Genomic DNA, 18070 nt, shown 5'->3' with positions numbered 1-18070 from the left:
CCCCTTGTTCTAGACCGTCCATCCAGAGGAAACAACATCCCCGCAGCTAGTCTGTCCAGTCCTGTCAACATTTTAAACGCTTCAATGAGATTTTCTCTCATTCTTCTAAACTCCAGTGAATACAGGCCCAGTTGACCCGATCTCTCCTCACACAACAATCCTGCCATCCCAGGAATCAGTCTGGGGAAATGTTGCTGCACTCCCTCTATGACAAGTATATCCATTCTCAGATAAGGAGACCAAACTGCCAACAATACTCCAAAGTGTGGTCTCATCTGTGGACAGGTGCAGTAAGACATTGTTGCTCCTGTATTCAAGTCCTCTTGCAATGAAGGCCAACATACCATTTTTCTTCTTGACTGCTTGCTGTACCTACATGCTTGCTTTCAGTGACTGGTGTTCTAGGACATTCAGGTCCCTTTGTAGTTCACCGTTTCCTAATCTAGCACCATTTAAATAATACTCTTTCAATCTATTTCTCTGTCCGAAGTGGATAATTTCACATTTATCCACGTTATACTGCATCTGCCAGATATTTGTCGACTCACTGGGTAAATATGTGAATGGCTGGGATCCAAGCACTGATCCCTATTGGACTGCACTCGGCACTACCTGCCATTTCGAAAATGACTTATTTAATCCTATTCTCTTTCCTGTCTGCTGACCAATTCTCAATCCATACCAATATATTACTCCCAATCCCACGCACATTAATTTTGCACACTAACCTCCTAAGTGGGACTTTATCAAAAGCTTTCTGAAAATCCAAATACACCATTTCCACTAGTTCACCCTTATCTATTCTACTAGTTACATCCTTAAAAACTCCAGTAGGTTTGTCAAGCATGATTTCCCTTTCATGAATCCATGTTGATTTTGTCTACTTCCGTTGATGTTTCCTAAGTATCCTGTTATCGCATCTTTTATAATAGACTCTAGCATTTTCGGTACTACTGATGTAAGGCACGAACCTGTCTGGAATTCCCTGTTTTCTCCTTCCCTCCTTTTTTAAATAGCAGGGTTACCTTCGCCACCCTCCAATCTGCTGGGATGTTCCAGAACCTACAGAAGTTTGGAAGATGGCAATCAATGCATCCACTATTTCCATGCTGACAACCATTAGAACCCTGGATGTAGGTTATCAGGCCCTGAGGATTTATTGGTTTTCAGGCCCATTAATTTCTCATTGCATAATCGAGGATAACATTCCCTAGTTGGTTCCTCAACATACTGATTTAAACAACCATCTTGTACACATGTCAGGAATTTATCTCCCACAATATTGTTTCTAATTTAATTTGCCCAATTTATATGTAGATTGAAGTCACCCATGATTACTGCAGCACCCTAGCAAATACCCCTGCAAGGATATTGGTCTGGGTCCTGCTGGGGTGCAACCTATCCAGCTCGTACAGGTCCCATCTTCCACAAGTGTGGAAGCTGGTGATCTGCTTTTTTCGCTGAATGTGAGGTCTTCCTTACGCAAATGCGACTCAGCTATGACTCAGTGGGAACACCTGCCTCTGAGGCAGAAGGTTGTAGGTTCAAGCCGCACTCAAGAGACTTGAGCACACAATCTAGGCCAATACTTTAGTGCAATACTGTGGAAGTGCAGCACTATCTGAGTGCTGTCTTTTTGGCAAAACAGCAAATAAGGTCAAAGGTGCCTCAAAAGACACAATAAGGTCTGAGGTTTTAGCTTAGTTATGGCCTTCATTCATTCCCTCTCCTCCTCCAAGGCTAACAGACAACAAGTGCGGCAGTAGGCTCAAGTGTGTCTGCCACATTACTGAACTAAACATGCCTAGACAACCAGTGTTTGACGGCTGAATCAGAGAGAACACTCGACAATGTTCTCACGCATGTATTTAGCAGCCCAAGTCTCAATGGCAGGATAATCTCACTTTTGCTCATGAATACAACTAAAATCTATGTATTGTGCAATTATTCAAAATGGGTTCATTCGGAAGGTGCAGGGACTAACACCATTTAAAAAAGGGTATATTTGTGTACATTGTAAGACCAACTGTGACAAGTTATAGTGGGATTGTGATGAATGAAAGAAATTGTCATATTTTATATTTTTTGCAGTAATGTTATTAAAACTGGGTAAAGATGCATTCACGCACCATGGCTGCTAGAGCTGTGATTAATGTGTTGTAAAATTGAGGTAATCACTGATTTGCAGGTGAAGTGTTCTGCTAATAGAACTTGAGCACCATTTACTTGTTTGCAGATAGCTAGCTAATGGAATATTTTTTAGATTTGAAGGGCCCCAGGGGTGTAGATAATTTATGAGGGATATTGTGTTTGGCCCTGGGGTGCAGTAACATTTCCTCACAATTTTACAACTTGCAAATAGTTGGGTTCTCATCTGGGATCCGATCAGGGATATTTTATCACATCCACTCCCACCAGCCACCTTCTCCTGTACTATGTTATCTTCAGGCCCACCTGCTGCTGCACGTTCCAAGATCTTCCGCAAAGAAATCAAAGCCTGGGGCTTTTCACTTCCAGTAGCTCTTAAAATGGACAGGCAGAAAATCAGGCTTGAAAATATTGCAATGGAAACTCCCAGGTCTTTTCTTAATTGGAAAATCCACTCACGGAAATTCACTGAAGACTCTAATTCTGAACTTCCCTGCAGGTTTCTCGGCAGACAGATCTTATAATACAGATTTCTTTCTTATAAATCTGGCAGCAGTGAGAGAGAAGGCAGAACTCTGTTGGACGTCTGTTTCACTATGAGTATTTAATTTGTCACATGATATGGTTTGAAAATTAGCCAGAATTATAGGCTGATTAAGTATTTTATTTCTTCAAAAACAGGTGTTGATTAGTTGTGATGACTAAAATTGCTGAAAACCCATGATACAATACTTGTTTTTAGACTTTTAGCAGAATGTCACTATTTAACATGAATGGAGCTAAAATCTCTTTTAATACCATAATAATAAAAAAGGGTTAATTAGAAAGGTGGAGAGACAACATTTAAAAACAAAGAGGGATACTTTATGAATCCCAATATTAACCCTGACCAGTTATCGTGGCATATTTTCTCTAACCTATACTTTTTATCCCTTGGGGAGTGTAGTCTTCAGTAAATACAACGGGAAAAGATGAATTTCTTGTGTGTACAGTAAGGTTTGCCAGTTCCATCCAGGTTAAAATTGCCAAAGTTCAGGATTCCTTATTTTTTAAACATGCACCTCACCCACAATCAAATACCATGGCTCCTTGTCACTTAGTCCAGTTACATTTTATGCAGGCAGTACTCACACAAATTGCTTCTCTTGGCTGTTGCCACAGTTTTTTTTAATAAATGTTTTTAATTGTTTTTTTGAACAAAGTATATTTCCAGTTGTGTACACAGAATATATATATATATATAGAAGAGAAAAACATCTGGTATGATATTGTGCACAAGCTCAACAACAGCAACTCTGTACAGTTAGCAATATTATTTTTAACAAACAAGTAGGCTCCTGATTGTTGGGGGCGGTGGGGGGGGGGGGGGGGGGGGGGGCGCGGGAGAGATACTGGGAAGGTACATATACATTTGGGTGCCGAAGAAACAATTACAGTAGTTATGTCCAATACAGCGAGGGCAATACGAGAATGGATCTGGTGTTGGTGTTGTCACTTGCTTCGCCTGGGCGGTTTTCGCTGCCATTGTCGTCGCGCGTTCACCTCCACTTCGGCCGTTCGTCCCGTCTTTCGCCCGTATTTTCCTTGCTCTCTGTTACTGTAAGTTTGGTGTCGTTTCCCGTGCTCTCCTTCAGGCTATCATTCCTTGCCTCGCCCCCTCTCTGGTTCACCTCTATTGTTCACTGTCTTCCCCCTCCCCCATCTCCTGTGGTTTGCCTTTATTTTCTCTTAGGTTTAACTGCCCGCCCCCCCCCCCCCCCCCCTCCCTGGGGTCTATCCCTCCCTCTCACGCCTCCCCTGATTCTTGGCTATTCTTCTGCTTGTTCGTTGGGCACAAACAGATTCCAGAACAATTGGGTGAATGGCTCCCGCGTTCTGTGGAAGCCGTTGTCCGACCCTCGGATGGCGAATTTGATTTTCTCCATTTGGAGAGATTCTGAGAGGTCGGACAGCCAGTCTGCAGCTTTGGGTGGTGCTGCTGACCGCCAGCCGAACAGGATTCAACAACACCTTCCAAACCCATGACCACTACCATCTAAAAGGACAAGAACAGCAGATGCCTGGGAACCCCACTACCTTTAAGGAGAACAAACCCTGTTTCACCAGTCTCTCCATGCAACTTATTGTCCGTCCCTCATCCCTGGTAACATTCTGTAAAAATCTCTGCACTCTTGTCAAGAGTCATTGAGTTTTACAGCACATAAAGAGGCCTTTTGGCCCATTGTGTCTTGTCAGCCATCTATTCTAATCCCATTTTCCAGCACACTGGTCCGTAACCTTATAATCTTTATTGTCCAAGTAGGGTTACATTAACACTGTAATGAAGTTACTGTGAAAAGCCCCTAGTCGTCACATTCCTGCACCTGTTCTGGTACACAGAGGGAGAATTCAGAATATCCAATTCACCTAACAGCACATCTTTCAGGACTGTGGGAGGAAACCCACACAGACACGGGGAGAACTTGCAGACTCCACACAGAGATTCACCAAACTGGGAATCGAACCTGGGACCCTGGAGCTGTGAAGCAACAATGCTAACCACTATGCTACCATGCCGCCCACCTTGTATGCTATGATGATTGTTGTGCTCATTTAAATGCTTCTTGAATGTTGTGAGGGTTCCTGCCTCTACCACCCTTTCAGGCAGTGAGTTCCAGATTCCCACCACTCTCTGCTTGAAAAAGTTTTTACTCAAATCCTCTCTAAATCTCCGACCAATTACTAAGTCGATGCCCCCTGGTTATTGACCCTCTACTCTGGTGAAAAATGTTTCTTCCTATTCACCCTATCTATGTCCCTTATAATTTTGTGCACCTCAATCAAGTCCCCCTTCAGTCTTCCCTACTCTTAAGGAAAACAATCGCAGCCTGTCGCCAGCCTCCCTCGTCATTGCTGAAGACTCCAATTATCATTATTCTAATGAACAATAATAGACACTTAATGTAAGGAAATGTGTCCCTGGTTGTTTTTTCCCATTAGAAAAGCCTCCGTTGGTGCAGAGCGATGAGATGTGAGCGTTTCCAAATTCGCACCTTGTCTGCTCCGGGCCAGGTTGAGCCTGCCTGGGTTCCTGCCAGGGTCTCTCTCTCTCTCCCTCTCTCACACACACACCAGGCGCTCATTTGAATGGAGGGGATGAGATCAGCGCTGATGGGCGAGAGGGAGGGAGGTAATCTGCGGCGGCAGGAGCCGGAGTGGGCGTGAGCTGGATGTGGAGTGGGAGGGGACAAGGCAACGCTGGCCAGCAGCTGTTGCTCATTAGACAGAGAGGCTGGGTCAGTTTCCGCGAACGAGGGGGGGGCGGCTGCAAGACAACAAGAAGAAAAAGAAGGGAGATTAGAAAAGCCGGCTTCTTTGCAGTCTAAGTTTCAATGCTGGAAACATGATTTTTTAAACCGGTACCCCCCCCCCCCCCCCCCCCCCCCAATGATTTCCCCGTCTCCTGTGGGACTCTTGCCAGCCTCGACCTGGAGCCCCGATGTGGGCACTCACGGCATGTTCGACCGCAAGCGCTCGGCAGTGCGGAACATTCAGCAGAGTTTGGTCCTGGAGCTACTGGGCGAGCCTAATGTGGCCCTGCAGAGCTATCAAGCCCGGTGTCCGGAGGACAACAACTCCTCGGTATGTCAGAGAGAAAGGCAAGGCTTGATTCTCAGTGTGTGGTGATGGCTGTACTGAACAGGCAGTTGTTGCTCTCTGCACAGTTGCACATTCCAAATACTGAGTTTATTTTTCCCATCATGAGGTTATCTCGCGAGTTAGCTGAACAGACCGACAAATCGTGACTGTGTGGGATGGGATGGGTGAGGGTCACTATAATTGAGTGGCATCTATCTGTGGAATATATCTTGGCTGTTGGGCCATAATAATTTGTGTACATCTTTATTCGGTCGCCCAGCTTTTAAGTAATTAAGCGATTTTTGTTTTGTTCAACTAGCGAACATTTGGCGTGCTTGACTCATTTATAAATTAGAAACGCCACTTTTGATTTAATTGGCCATTTCTGGACCTTCAAAGCTTTTCTACAGAGGCTGTTGTTGCCTCGCCAAGAGGGATGGATGGATGTTGGCTATATCCATTCTGATGGGAGAGTCTGCACTCCGCACAGCCATCCACATTCACTGCACCAGCCTCTGCTTTTTGCCGCTCGCAGAGAAGGGCTCGAATACATAGAGTGCGTCTTTTGATTTGGACAATTGTGTCGTGCAACCGCTAAGGGGGCTGTTGTGTTAGCTTTTAATCGCCACATTGTAAATTCAGCGATGTGGGGTTATGTTTTTGTGTGTGTTTGTGTGTTTGTGTGGGGGGGGGGGGGGGTGGCTGGGGGTGCATTGGAAAACAGCGATTGGTTTAACTTCACTAAATGCGAAGAAGTAGTTGTCTGCCTCTTGTATTTTAACGCAGTTGTGTCCCGATAGGTTCAACACGTCAAATCAGTTGTGTTAGCAAAGGACCGACTGCGCATTGGATTTCAAAATGTTAAATGTGGCATCACTACACTGTTCTGGTCCAGGTGAAGTCCTGAGTTCTTGTTTCGGTGTTTGTTTGGGAAGGTACTGGAGAGAGAGAAAGAAAAATCAAAGGCGGAGTGAAAATAAATGTTATGCTATTGAAATAAAGTACATTTTCTACAGTTCCCAAGTGACTCATCAGCAATGCGTTCTTTACCTCCTGCTCCTCACCCTTGCACTTTGGATGTCATTAATTGTTTTATGAGAAAAAATTACAGCAACCATTAGAATCGTCCAGGTTGGTTGCAAAATATTTAGTTACTGATAGGGGACAACATCTACAGTAATCTTTTACTTGGGGTGGGGTGGGGGGGGGGGGGGGAAGAGACAGAGACAAGAGAGAGTACAATCATTGGAATAGTTAAGTTTCCGATTTCACCTTGGCAGTGCTGTAATAAGCCTGTACTCTAAACAGAAGATGTTGACTGTTAACAAGACCCCTGATTGATTGTTTAATGGTTCTAGTTCTCGTATTATAAATTAACTCGACAATCCACACACTTGAACAAGGACACATTTAATTAGCTGCGGAATCACAGCTTCGGAGTTGCGTTGCAATATGGGATTTTGTAAGATAGTTGCATTTTTCCCAACCAAAAGATAAAAGGGTCGGGGGAGGCTTGTGGGAAAATAACGGGCGATTGGGGAGCACCGTCATTGTTCATCTGCAGCTATTGTGTAAGCTCAGTGAGGCCAAGCGAAAGCTCCCTTTTTATTTTACACACACAGTAACGGCTTTGTACAGGGAGAGCAATATCCAGGGAGATAAAGAACTGCTTCAGGTAATTGACTTCACTGTAGGGTGCAAATCTTGTGATAAATGACCATTAGTCTTGTTTGTGTGCAGAAATCATTGGGAAAGGGGTTAGTGATGGAAATAGTGGAGCTTCCTGGGTAGTGTAGAACACAGCTGCACTGATTCATCAGAGACCTGACCTTGTAGAGGAATTCATTTGTGTTTTTCATTATAAAGTTGAGTATTCTAGTGCAGAGTATTATCTTAGAAGGTTAACACTTCAATTTGAAAAGGAAATAGATGTAATTTCGTTTCACACTTTGATTTGTCTGGAAATGAATTCCATGAAATGATTAGTTATTACGCCTATTACAGAATCTATCCAGTCCGCTTAACTTAGTGATGAGTTGGGATTTATTTTTATGTTGTTAGCCATCTTGGCTATATCATTGCTAAGCTAATGCAAGGTAAGCATGAAATATGAAGGCTGTATAAAGTGTAACTTTTGAACATCGCTCTGGAATTTAATCAGCAAATTGCTTAATTCAACTCTGGTATCATACAAATTAGTGAAGGGGGCAAAGGGCTACCTTAGGACCTTATCTTAATTTCCAAAAAAATGAGATGCCTTCGGACCCTGCTGAAGTGAATTGTTTTTGACTTCTCTTCTACCCGTGGGGAATCCCAGGCTGCTTCAGTGTTGATGTGCAGCTTTCTCTTTTTTTTTCATTTTGGCATGTTGCTGATAAGTTTCCTTGTGAAAGGGACTTAATAAAAGGGTTGAGCAATGAGCACGACTTAGTGTGCACAACCACCGAAGCTTTTTGTTCTTTTCCCTTGTCAAATGTAAGGAATTAACGTGTGTCTTTGTTGCTGATTAATTTTTCAATTTGAATTGATTGCTGAAGTGGCTTGACTGAATTGATTGCTGAAATGGCTTGACTAAGTCCATCAGAAATCTTGGATGACATCAGCGTTTGCTGCTTAAAAATCATCACGTTTTCATAATTTTTATTCTGAAAGATTTTTAATAAGATCTCCTCTTGAGTAGAAGTACCACACCAGGGACTTGCACATAATCTAGGTTCACATGCTAGTACAGTACTGGGAGCATGCTGCATTGTCTGAGGCACAGTCTTTAGAAATGAGACATGATATCTGTGGCCAGGCCTTTCCTTTGTGCAGGCCTCCACTTGAGGTCACAAGCATCACAGATGCCAGTCTTCAGCCAAATCAATTCACTCCACGTGAAGGCACAGGATACTGCAAAGGCTACGGGTCCTGACAATGTTCCGGCAAAAGTATTGAAGACTTGTGCTCCAGTACTTGCCATATCCCGAGCCAAGCTGTTCCAATGCAGCTACAACACTGACATATCCCTTACAATGTGGAAAATTGCCCAGTTATGTCCTGCACACAAAGTAGCAGGACAAATCCAACCCAGCCAATTACTTTTGCAACAGTCTACTCTCTGTCATCAGTAAAGTGATAGACAGGGCCATGAACACACAGTTTGGTATCTGTCGGGACCACTCAGCTTCATATCTCATTACAGCCTTGGTTCGAACATGGAGAAAAGAGCTGAACTCCAGAGGGGAGTTGAGTGACTGTGACCTCGAGGCAGCATTTGACAGTGTGGCCTCAAGAAGCCCTAACAAAACTGGAGTCAATTGAAATCAGAAGAAAAACTCTGCTGGTTGGAGTCATACCTAGCACAAAGAAAGATGGTTGTGATGGTTCGGGGCCAGTCACCTTTTGCAGTCATTTGTTCAGGGACATCACTGCAGGAGTTCCTCAGGGTAGTGACCTACACCCACCTAACTTAACCTTCCACCATAAGGTCGTAAATGGGCTGTTAATGTTAAGCACCATTTTTGACTTCTCATAATGAAGCAGTCCATGCCCAAATGCAGCAAGGCTTGAATAATATGGGCTGACAAGTGGCAGTTAACATTGTACCACACAAATGCTAGGCAATGACCATCTCCAACGAGAGAGAATCTAACCAACTTCCCATGACATTCAATTCCATTACCATTGCTGAATTCCCCACTGGGGATTGACCAGAAATGGAACTAGCCATATAAATACTGATATGACCACCACCATCTAGAAGGATAATGGCAAACACATAGGAACATCACCACTTGCAGGTTTCTCTCCAGTCGCACACCATACTGACTTGGAAATATATCGCTGTTCCTTCACTGCTGCTTCGTCCAAATCCTGGAACTCCCACCCGCCCGAACAGCACTGTAGCTCTCCGTGTACTACGTGGACTGCAACTGCTCACCACCACCTTCTCTAGGGCAATTAGGGATGGGCAATAAATCCTGGTCTCGGCAGCGGTGCCCACATCCTCTAAATGAATTAAAGACACAAGATCCCATGGCTCAATTTGAAGAAAAGCAGTCATGTTCACCTGCATCCTGGCTAATACATATCCCATAACCAATGTCACTAAAACAGTTTGTTATCTCCATTCGTTTGTCGTTCTTTTGTGCAGAAAGTTGTTTCTCATTTTTCATACATTGTGGCAATGATTTCATACATTGTGGCAATGACTGCACTTTGTGCATTGCTTTGGGGCTGTATTGAAGCCGTAAAAGGTGCTATATAAATTCAAGACTTGGTTCCTTTGATTATATATAGCAACTAAAATAGCAACTAAATCGATTAGGGAAAAAAAAACATTTTATTTAATGAAGGTATTCAAATACGTGAGATGTGCCGTCATTTGTCTGCTTCTCGTACTGTTAATTGCATTCTTTCGTAATTAAAGATTTATTTAAATCTGTAACATGTGGGAGAGTGGGCCTAGATGAGGTGCTCTTTTGGATGGTTGGTGCAGACTCAGTGGGCTGAATGGCCTCCTTCGGCGTTGTAGGAATTCTATGATTCTATATAAGCAAAGGTTACTTCTATTTACTCAGTACATTTTGCAGTTTGGTATTGCATTCGTTAATGCTTTTTCCTCCCTTCTCCCCTCCATCCTAAATATTTTAGGGTAATTTTGGGAAGTGGGATGTACACATTGCTATGTTGAAAGCTCTGCCATTTTATCCCAGGTTGAGGGAAATAAACAATGCATTTGTTTGGCTCCTTATCTGTAACTAGGCCAAATGTTATATGTCTTCTGTAGGGCTTTGTGAAGACCGAGTACTTTAACTGCAGATAGGCATTGTCTCATGGATTCTTTGACATTGCTACAAAAGTTTTGAACAAAGGGGCAGTGGAAAACCATCTGCCCATGAATGCGGCATCCTTCTAAACAGAGACTGGCTGGATATATTGATTGAGTTATCCTCCTGTTTTCATTTTCATGTATTATTTGTCACTTAGTAAAGTTTCCCTTTTTCTTAATTTTATCGAGTAAGCCAACCCAAATATTGTAATACATTTTTTAACTGGACAGTTCCAAATGTAATGAGATGTGACCAGACTGATGATTTATCCAGGTTACTCTTCAAAGTGTCATGGTAGGGAGATATTAGGAACTTGGGTCCAGAAATGGGGTCCTGGATGTAGCAATTTGGGGGTTATTAAACAGACTGAAGGAAAAGGCTGCTAGCAACAGAGTCAGAGGGATATTCCCACAGCCTGAGTTACCTTGTCCCATTCAGACTTAACCGCGTTAGTGGGAATACACCAGACAGCCAGGATGAACCACTGAAGATCCATTGTCATTCAGGACAACCTTGTTTGACCAGTCATTAGCCTGTCAGAGTCTGGTGACCTATTTGTCCGTCAATGGAAGATTAGTTGCATGTAAATGGCATGGCTCTGTTCTTTTGTATAAGTGAGAGTGAGCATTTGGCCAAGATAACGATAATAGTTTCAAGTTTTGCTACCTAAGGGGAGAGCCTTTGTTTGAGAAGCTGGGTGGAACTTAGAGAGAGAGAGAGTGCTGTTCTGAACAGTTGGAGAGAGAAGGCTTTGGGAAATCGACCAGAGAGGTCATGGAAAGTTGCCACAGAAGTCTTTGGAGGGTGGGGGGGAAGAGAGAGGAGAGGATCTGAACAAATGTCTCTTACCGAAAAAGGTGTTTCATAGATGCAAGTATTGTATCTACTGTTTGTCGAGCAAGAATAGTATGTTCTGATACAGTGCTGTTTAATGGGAACTAGTATGCTAAGGTTAAGAACTGCATGTAATCGGTTAGTGTTAGAGCTGAAGTAAAAGTTTAAATATTGTTTTTTTGTTTTAATAAAGTTTGTTCATAAAATAACCAAGCCCTAATTCTTATTATCACTTCTGGAATGAATTGATCTGTCTGCACTGCATTAAAAATGTAAAAATACTATGTAACTAGTTCAGTATCTTAGACATTGTTGAGGGCTGGCCAGGTATATATAACACGGGCTTGCAGTGAAGCCCAAATTTAGCTACCTCGTTTAAAGCTGCTTGAATGTTTGCGGCAAAGCGGGCTGGTGACTCCCCTAGATGCAATGCATCAGGATAGCCAGTAGGAAAATCAGAGATTTTTGGGTACTCGACCATCTCCCTGTGTCCAAAAATCAAGAACATCTGTCTCCAATTTACTTTTGTGACTGCAAATTAAAGCAGCAGTTGCATCATGCTTTGCACTGTTAAGTGCCAGGATTTCTATTATATGCACAAAACAAGTCATTGGTGACAGCAGAGAGGAGGGGCAATATGAGGGATCAGCACTTTATTGCACAAAGTGAGGCATAAACCGAGGTTATTGTAGAAAATCTACATATGTAGTAGTGGTGATTTGCAAAGCACAGTGTCCAGGGAGCACGTTATTTACCCTATGCTCTGGTTCCCTGAATCAATAAAAGGGAAATGGTGTTACTTAGCTTTCTCACATTGATCGCAATCAGTGAGAACTTAAATGTTCAGTAGTTCTTTTGTATTACATATTTTAAGTCTCTATTTGGGTCTGAGAGAGATCTGATGTTGTCATGTGGCTTCAAGGTTTGCATTTCTAATGGTGTTAACTGAGGTGTGTCCATGGTGGGTGGCATTAGATTCAACTGAAGTTATCCAGATAGAAAAGCAAAATGTCTTGTTAATCCTTTTAGAAATCTTGTTTAGAAAACCTCATTGAGTGTGTTGCTGGACTTGCTGTGGATGTTCCTGGCCTCTTTTAGGACTGATGAGATGCAGATCTATGTATTGATTGCTAGTTTTAAATGGGTGTTACCCATCTTCTGGTAGCGTGCTCCTCATGAATGATAACTGATGTTGCACATTTGGAGTGAACATTGGTTTTTGAGTTGGACCCTTGAATCAAGTATATTTACAAATCCATGATTAGAACAAGGAATAATTATCACAAAACTCCTTGTGTTGTCTGATAAGAGTTTAAACTGCTACCGTCAGCCGGCAGTTAACCATGAACCGAGATTGCGGCCCACTTGGTGCAGTTGTTAGACTCTTGGCAGCAACAGTAGCAAATTAACCTTGTTGACCCAGTAAAAGCTGGCAGGCAAGCATAATATCAAATTATTGATAACATCCTTTCAGGGATGTGGGAGCAATGTATTAAAATAAAGTCAGGCTCTGCAGTATATTCCATGTGACAAATAACTAGAAACATTGAATATTTTTAAAAATACTTTTGACCTACAGCCTCTTGACCTACAGCCTCTTATCGATTACTGCTGCACTTTGGTTCAATGGCTTTGTAATGGATATGGAAAAAGAAAAGGAAGAAAAAATGCTGCTGATGTAGTAGCACCTAAACATTGTATGGGTAAATTCAATGTTCAATCCGTATAGAATGCAAGAAAGGGGGCAGAAAAAGTTTTTAATTATTGAAGGTCTTAAACTCCACTCTGGGAACAGTTAATTTTCAGTGTTGGAGATTGTTTGTTCATTATTACAATTGTTAAAAAGGTACTCTAATTTGAATGGGCAATCGATAATCAAACTTAGTTTGTAGTTATCCTGCTGATGCAGCAGCCTCACATCATCAAAGTTGACACAGACGGCAAAATGCCAGTTTGCAAAGCCAACGCTGAAGTGACATAACTGCTGGAAGCAACCTGTCTACTCCCCAAAAGCTTAGAATTCCAGCAACAATAACAATGAGCATCATTTGCCTCACATTTGTTTTAACAGCAGATTTTTACCCAATCTTACTCTGGGTTGAATGAACGTGGTTGGTCCTTTGGTGGAATAAAAGCTGGAAACCGCAGTAAAACAATGTTGAAATTAAACATTCACAACACTTCACAGCTGAAATTGCTGAAGAAAATGATCAGGGGGAGACATTGCAATGCAAGATGCTGTGCATTCAAGACATTTGGTATGTTGAAATGGACTGCCATATTACTGCAGTTGTGTAATTTTTGTTTAACAATTGACCTTGTTTGAAACAACAAGCATATTGTTTAGAAAGACAGTGAACATGTAGTACCCTGAAGGTGCAGTAATGGGCTGCCAGTTCCTATCTTGGGAGTCCTGTAGGATGTACAGTTCATTCTGCAGATATAATTAGAATGTGTCACTGTAGTTCATTGCCAGTGTGAAAAAGAACAATGGCAGTTGAAGGGCAAGAGAGAGTTGTGTATTTTATAGCCAATTGCATTGGCTTGTTGAACACAATGGGCTGGCTTTTGTGAGCAGGGCTAAGTAATGGAGCTGACTGCTGACCTTGAATAAAACCGTCAAAATCGAGCAATTTTTGTGGCATTGATTTCCCCTTTCCTGGCAGCAGTTTAAATCTGCCGACATGTCAAGGGAATCTCAAGTGTGCAGCAACAATGATGGCCAGCAAGCAACCAACAAAATGTAAGAATTTTCAAAGACCGTAAACCAGGAAGTTAAAAGCTCTGAATTTCTTCACCACCTAAATTTAAATTGCAAAATGAACAAAATTATGATCGGACACAAACTCAAATATTTTGACAAACTTTTAAAAAATTGAAATATTTTTGAAAAAATGTAACCTTTTTAGAATACTTAATTGCAATAATGAAGTGGTGTACTTTCTCAAATATAAAATCAGCTTTTCAGGGTCAAAGTGGGTGTTCAACAATTAAAAGTAGTTTTGAGGGAATTATATTTGTATTGACAAACATTAGGAATAAGTTATGGCTTTAGGTGGGGTTACTTTATTCTGTGTCTGGAAGGGACCTATAGTTAGATTCATGCTGGACAATGATGTATGCATGTGGGGGTTGATAAGGTTCCAGCTGTGTTAGAGGGAGCTGCGGCATGAAGAGCAAATATAATTGCTTGGCAGCTAGAAGCCCTTGTAAGGGGGGAAAAAAACTTTCCTTTGTTCTTTAGCTATAGCTGGAAGCTACAGCAGTTGAGGACTGGCAGCTAAAGAGAGAACATCTGTCTCAGCTTTGCTAGAAGAAAAACCATACAATGGAGTAATTGCAAAGCAAGTCCGTGCTAGAAATCTAAAGTATGGCGTATGGCTATTTAAGGAAACACAAGAAATGAGTTTCCAGGGTGCCTGAAGTTAAGGAACAAAGAGGAACTGGGAGTTGAATGGGGCACAACTGTCACAACTGTAAAGGAGCTGGCTAATGAGAAGTCAAAGTTATCTGAAGTGGTTCTAAGATTTGTGATATCTTACTACAGTCTGTGAGACATGAATTAAAATAATTGTGGAGCGGGGTGGCATGGTGGGGCAGTGGTTAGCACTGCTGCCTCACAGCGCTGAGAACCCAGGTTCGATGCCGGCCTTGGGTCACTGTCTGCGTGGAGTTTGCACATTCTCCCCAGGTCTGCGTGGGTCTCACCCCCATAACCCAAAGATGTGCAGAATCAGTGAATTGGCCACATTAAATTGACTCTCAATTGGAAAAAGAAATTGGGTACTCTAAATTTTTTTTAAAAAGAATAATTGTGGAGCAATCATTGGCTGGATTTTGGAATTTGTGTATAAGTAGTCAAGAGAAAGGAATCCTAAATGGGGTTGGTATAAATCCTGGAGTAGATTCGCTGGTAGAAGTGGAGTGGAAGCTTTGTTTAAAAAGAGTTCTTTAGAATATGTGGAGTGGATTTTGGAATGTAGTCTGCTAACGGAAAGCTTTATTGTAAGAGAAGGTTTTAAAACATGTTTTTGGAAGTGGTGCTTGGAAACTCATGTGACAATCATCTGGGGGAATTCTGAGGAGAAATCCACAGACACTAACTTGGGTTCAGAGTGGAATGTGTGATTGAACGCAGCCAATCTGTGTTTTTAAATACGAACTTTGTGTGCTAATGAGATAATTGTAGCTTCAAATGTATGGTGTAATCCATGTTAATCTTAATATTGTGTAATTATTAACCTAAGGGAGAGTAAAGTAAAAGGGTATTATTGTGTTATCCATTTTTTTCCATGTTTAATGTTTTTAGTTAAAATAAATAAACTGTCCTGTGGCTCCGTTCCTCAGTGTTTGATTTTTTTCTTTAAAAGTGAAAGTTGGGTCTTTTGAGACCGGGTTCCATTCTGGGCTCTTCCATGTAGTTATACCATTAACTGGGATTGCAACATGTATGCCATTTAATATCCACTTACACATTCAATAAGGTGCAACTTTTTCGAGGGTTTTTATAGTGAGACGGACAGTTTGATGGTGCACTGATTATATTATTTGTGGTTTGCCCCCTGGGCAGGGCATGGGAGGTTGTTCCTGAACAGGAATGTAGAATCATTAACTTCTGGATCTCATTATTCTGCACGTGCGGACACCTGAAGTTGGTTAATGACTGTGGGATGCCAAAGGATTTGCTGTCATGCCGCTATACACCCCAGGCCTCTGGTTCAATCATGTGTGGGTGATATACTATGTGTAGCACTGCATGAAGAGAAAGTATGAAAGTAGATTGTTGTGTGGTTTGTAACTAGAACTGAGTAAAACACCTGTAAATTGATATGTTGCATTCTTTTTTTTAAAAAGACCCATCTATTTGTTTGAGAAATCCGTAGGGATAAATAAAATGTATTTTGCATGTCACAATAACCCCTCTTATGCTAAACAGTGGATTTGTGAATTTGAAGGATTATCATGTGAGTAGGAAAGAACTCGGGGCTGTGGGGTGGGATGAAGTTCCTGAGTTTTATTTTTATCCTGAGTGATATAATCATGTTGGCTGTTGGCAAAGTTACTTACTGTCTGTCTACTTTCTGAACTGAATCGTTGTAGTTGAGCAGGACTTTTTAGATGGTGTTATTGAGCTGTTTTTGCTTGTCTACTGACATGCAGCAAAGGGACTTGCAAGCTGATTTGCCAGGATAAAAATGCCTCTGTTTTTAATGCGCTTCTGGTTGCCTACATGTCCAGGCTTCAGATTTTGGGTGGTAAAGTAGATTAGCAGCAATGTTTTGGTTTTATAAATGCTTTACTTCAGTTATTTCAAATGGAATTGTTCAAATCTAAGTCATGTGTTGATAATCCAAGTTATGGGGGATGTTGACTAGAATTAGTTGTGCCCTCTTAAAGAAGGGCTAAATTGTGACTGCCACACTGTCCCTTCATCTGGATTCCAATCCCCTGATGAATAAAAGTTTTTTTTAAAAATGTAATTAATGCCAGAAATCTGACTGGGCCAATGAACCTTTGGTCACAAATGGCCACTTCTAATGGTCCCTCAGTGGTTGTAAATTACCACTAGCTGTTGATAATCGATGGCTGAGCCAACGTTTTGATGACTGTAGGTGGCACTGTACACATGGCTGTACTGTGACCTTTATTGCCTTGTTCGATTTCAAACAGCAAAGCATTTTGATTGCATCCAAGAGAATGTTAAGGAGCTCTCTGTAGCTGTCTGTCTTTTTAAAGAAAGTGGTGAAGATTTTAAAATCATCATTCTGCTGTTTACTCTTCCACCACTGCCCTGTAGTTAACCTTTAATGGACATAGTGCAAATTACCGGACAAACACACACCTTATCACCACGGGTTTAGTTAATTTCACTTGGAACTTCGTAGACCAGCGAGATCTATTTTTGTCTGTATTTGATTATATTCAAGATCCATATTTATAGATCTACTGCTCAACTGTGTAATGGAGTGAAGAGAAAGGGCAATAATTATTTTTCCGTCTTGCACACAGATGCCTTTTGTGGGGACAGACCCACAACTGGCTTTCTGGCTGATATAGTCTGGTGTGGGGGAGGGGTGGCGGAAAAGGAAGATGGTTGGGTGTGGGAGAAAAGGAAGAGAGCCAAGTGCTCATTAATTATGAGCAGGTCATGAATAATTAAAATGCATGCCAGCAATTTAATGGAAATTGTCAGAGAAGAAGTGTAGCATTCCTTCAGAGGCATCCCATGGATATTCTCTACATATTAACACATTGTATTTTTCCATTGCGCTCTATGAATGAGCTATGACATAGCTCACTGATAATTGAGTTTGGACACAGAAGGTGAGGCAGTAACATGCAGACAGTGAACCAAGCCAATTAATGTGACATTTCTGTAATAAACGGGAACACTTGTGCAGGGTGGTATCAGGGCTGGAAATATCCATGTTTCGTGTTGCTGTAATTATTTAGGATACATGTTTGTACAGCCTCTGGAAGGTGAAGATGTTGTTCCTTATTAAGGAGCAGCCTTTGTACTGCAGGGTTGTGAATGTGGGTGATGGGGATAAAATTATGTTTTAGAACTGGTAACCCTGCAGAGAATCACGGGTGATGCTATGGCACTGCCTTTTTCAGCATCATTATGCAGGGAAAATCCTGGTTTCCAGGATCTA

The 18070-nt window shown here is 41.8% G+C and overlaps 1 protein-coding gene across 16 annotated transcripts in view; it reads left to right on the top strand.

Moving 5' to 3' along the window:
- Window positions 1-18070, top strand: part of LOC140426606 (ral guanine nucleotide dissociation stimulator-like 1) — a 409325-nt gene that overhangs the window by 228856 nt on the left and 162399 nt on the right. For 10 of the 16 annotated variants that reach the window (XM_072511583.1, XM_072511588.1, XM_072511581.1 and 7 more), the window contains exon 1: window positions 5427-5769. The exons of 2 other annotated variants lie outside the window; for them this stretch is intronic. In XM_072511583.1, coding sequence (XP_072367684.1) covers window positions 5575-5769 — 195 coding nt within the window. In that variant the 5' untranslated portion in view covers window positions 5427-5574. Of the gene's footprint in view, window positions 1-5425; window positions 5770-18070 lie in introns of those variants that run through there. 4 more of the 16 variants (XM_072511589.1, XM_072511577.1, XM_072511582.1 and 1 more) reach the window with 2 other exon arrangements.

The sequence above is a fragment of the Scyliorhinus torazame genome, chromosome 7 (assembly GCF_047496885.1).
Source record: "Scyliorhinus torazame isolate Kashiwa2021f chromosome 7, sScyTor2.1, whole genome shotgun sequence".
NCBI lineage: Eukaryota > Metazoa > Chordata > Chondrichthyes > Carcharhiniformes > Scyliorhinidae > Scyliorhinus > Scyliorhinus torazame.
Note: the sequence above shows the minus strand (reverse complement) of the source record. Positions and strands in the feature narration are given on the sequence as shown.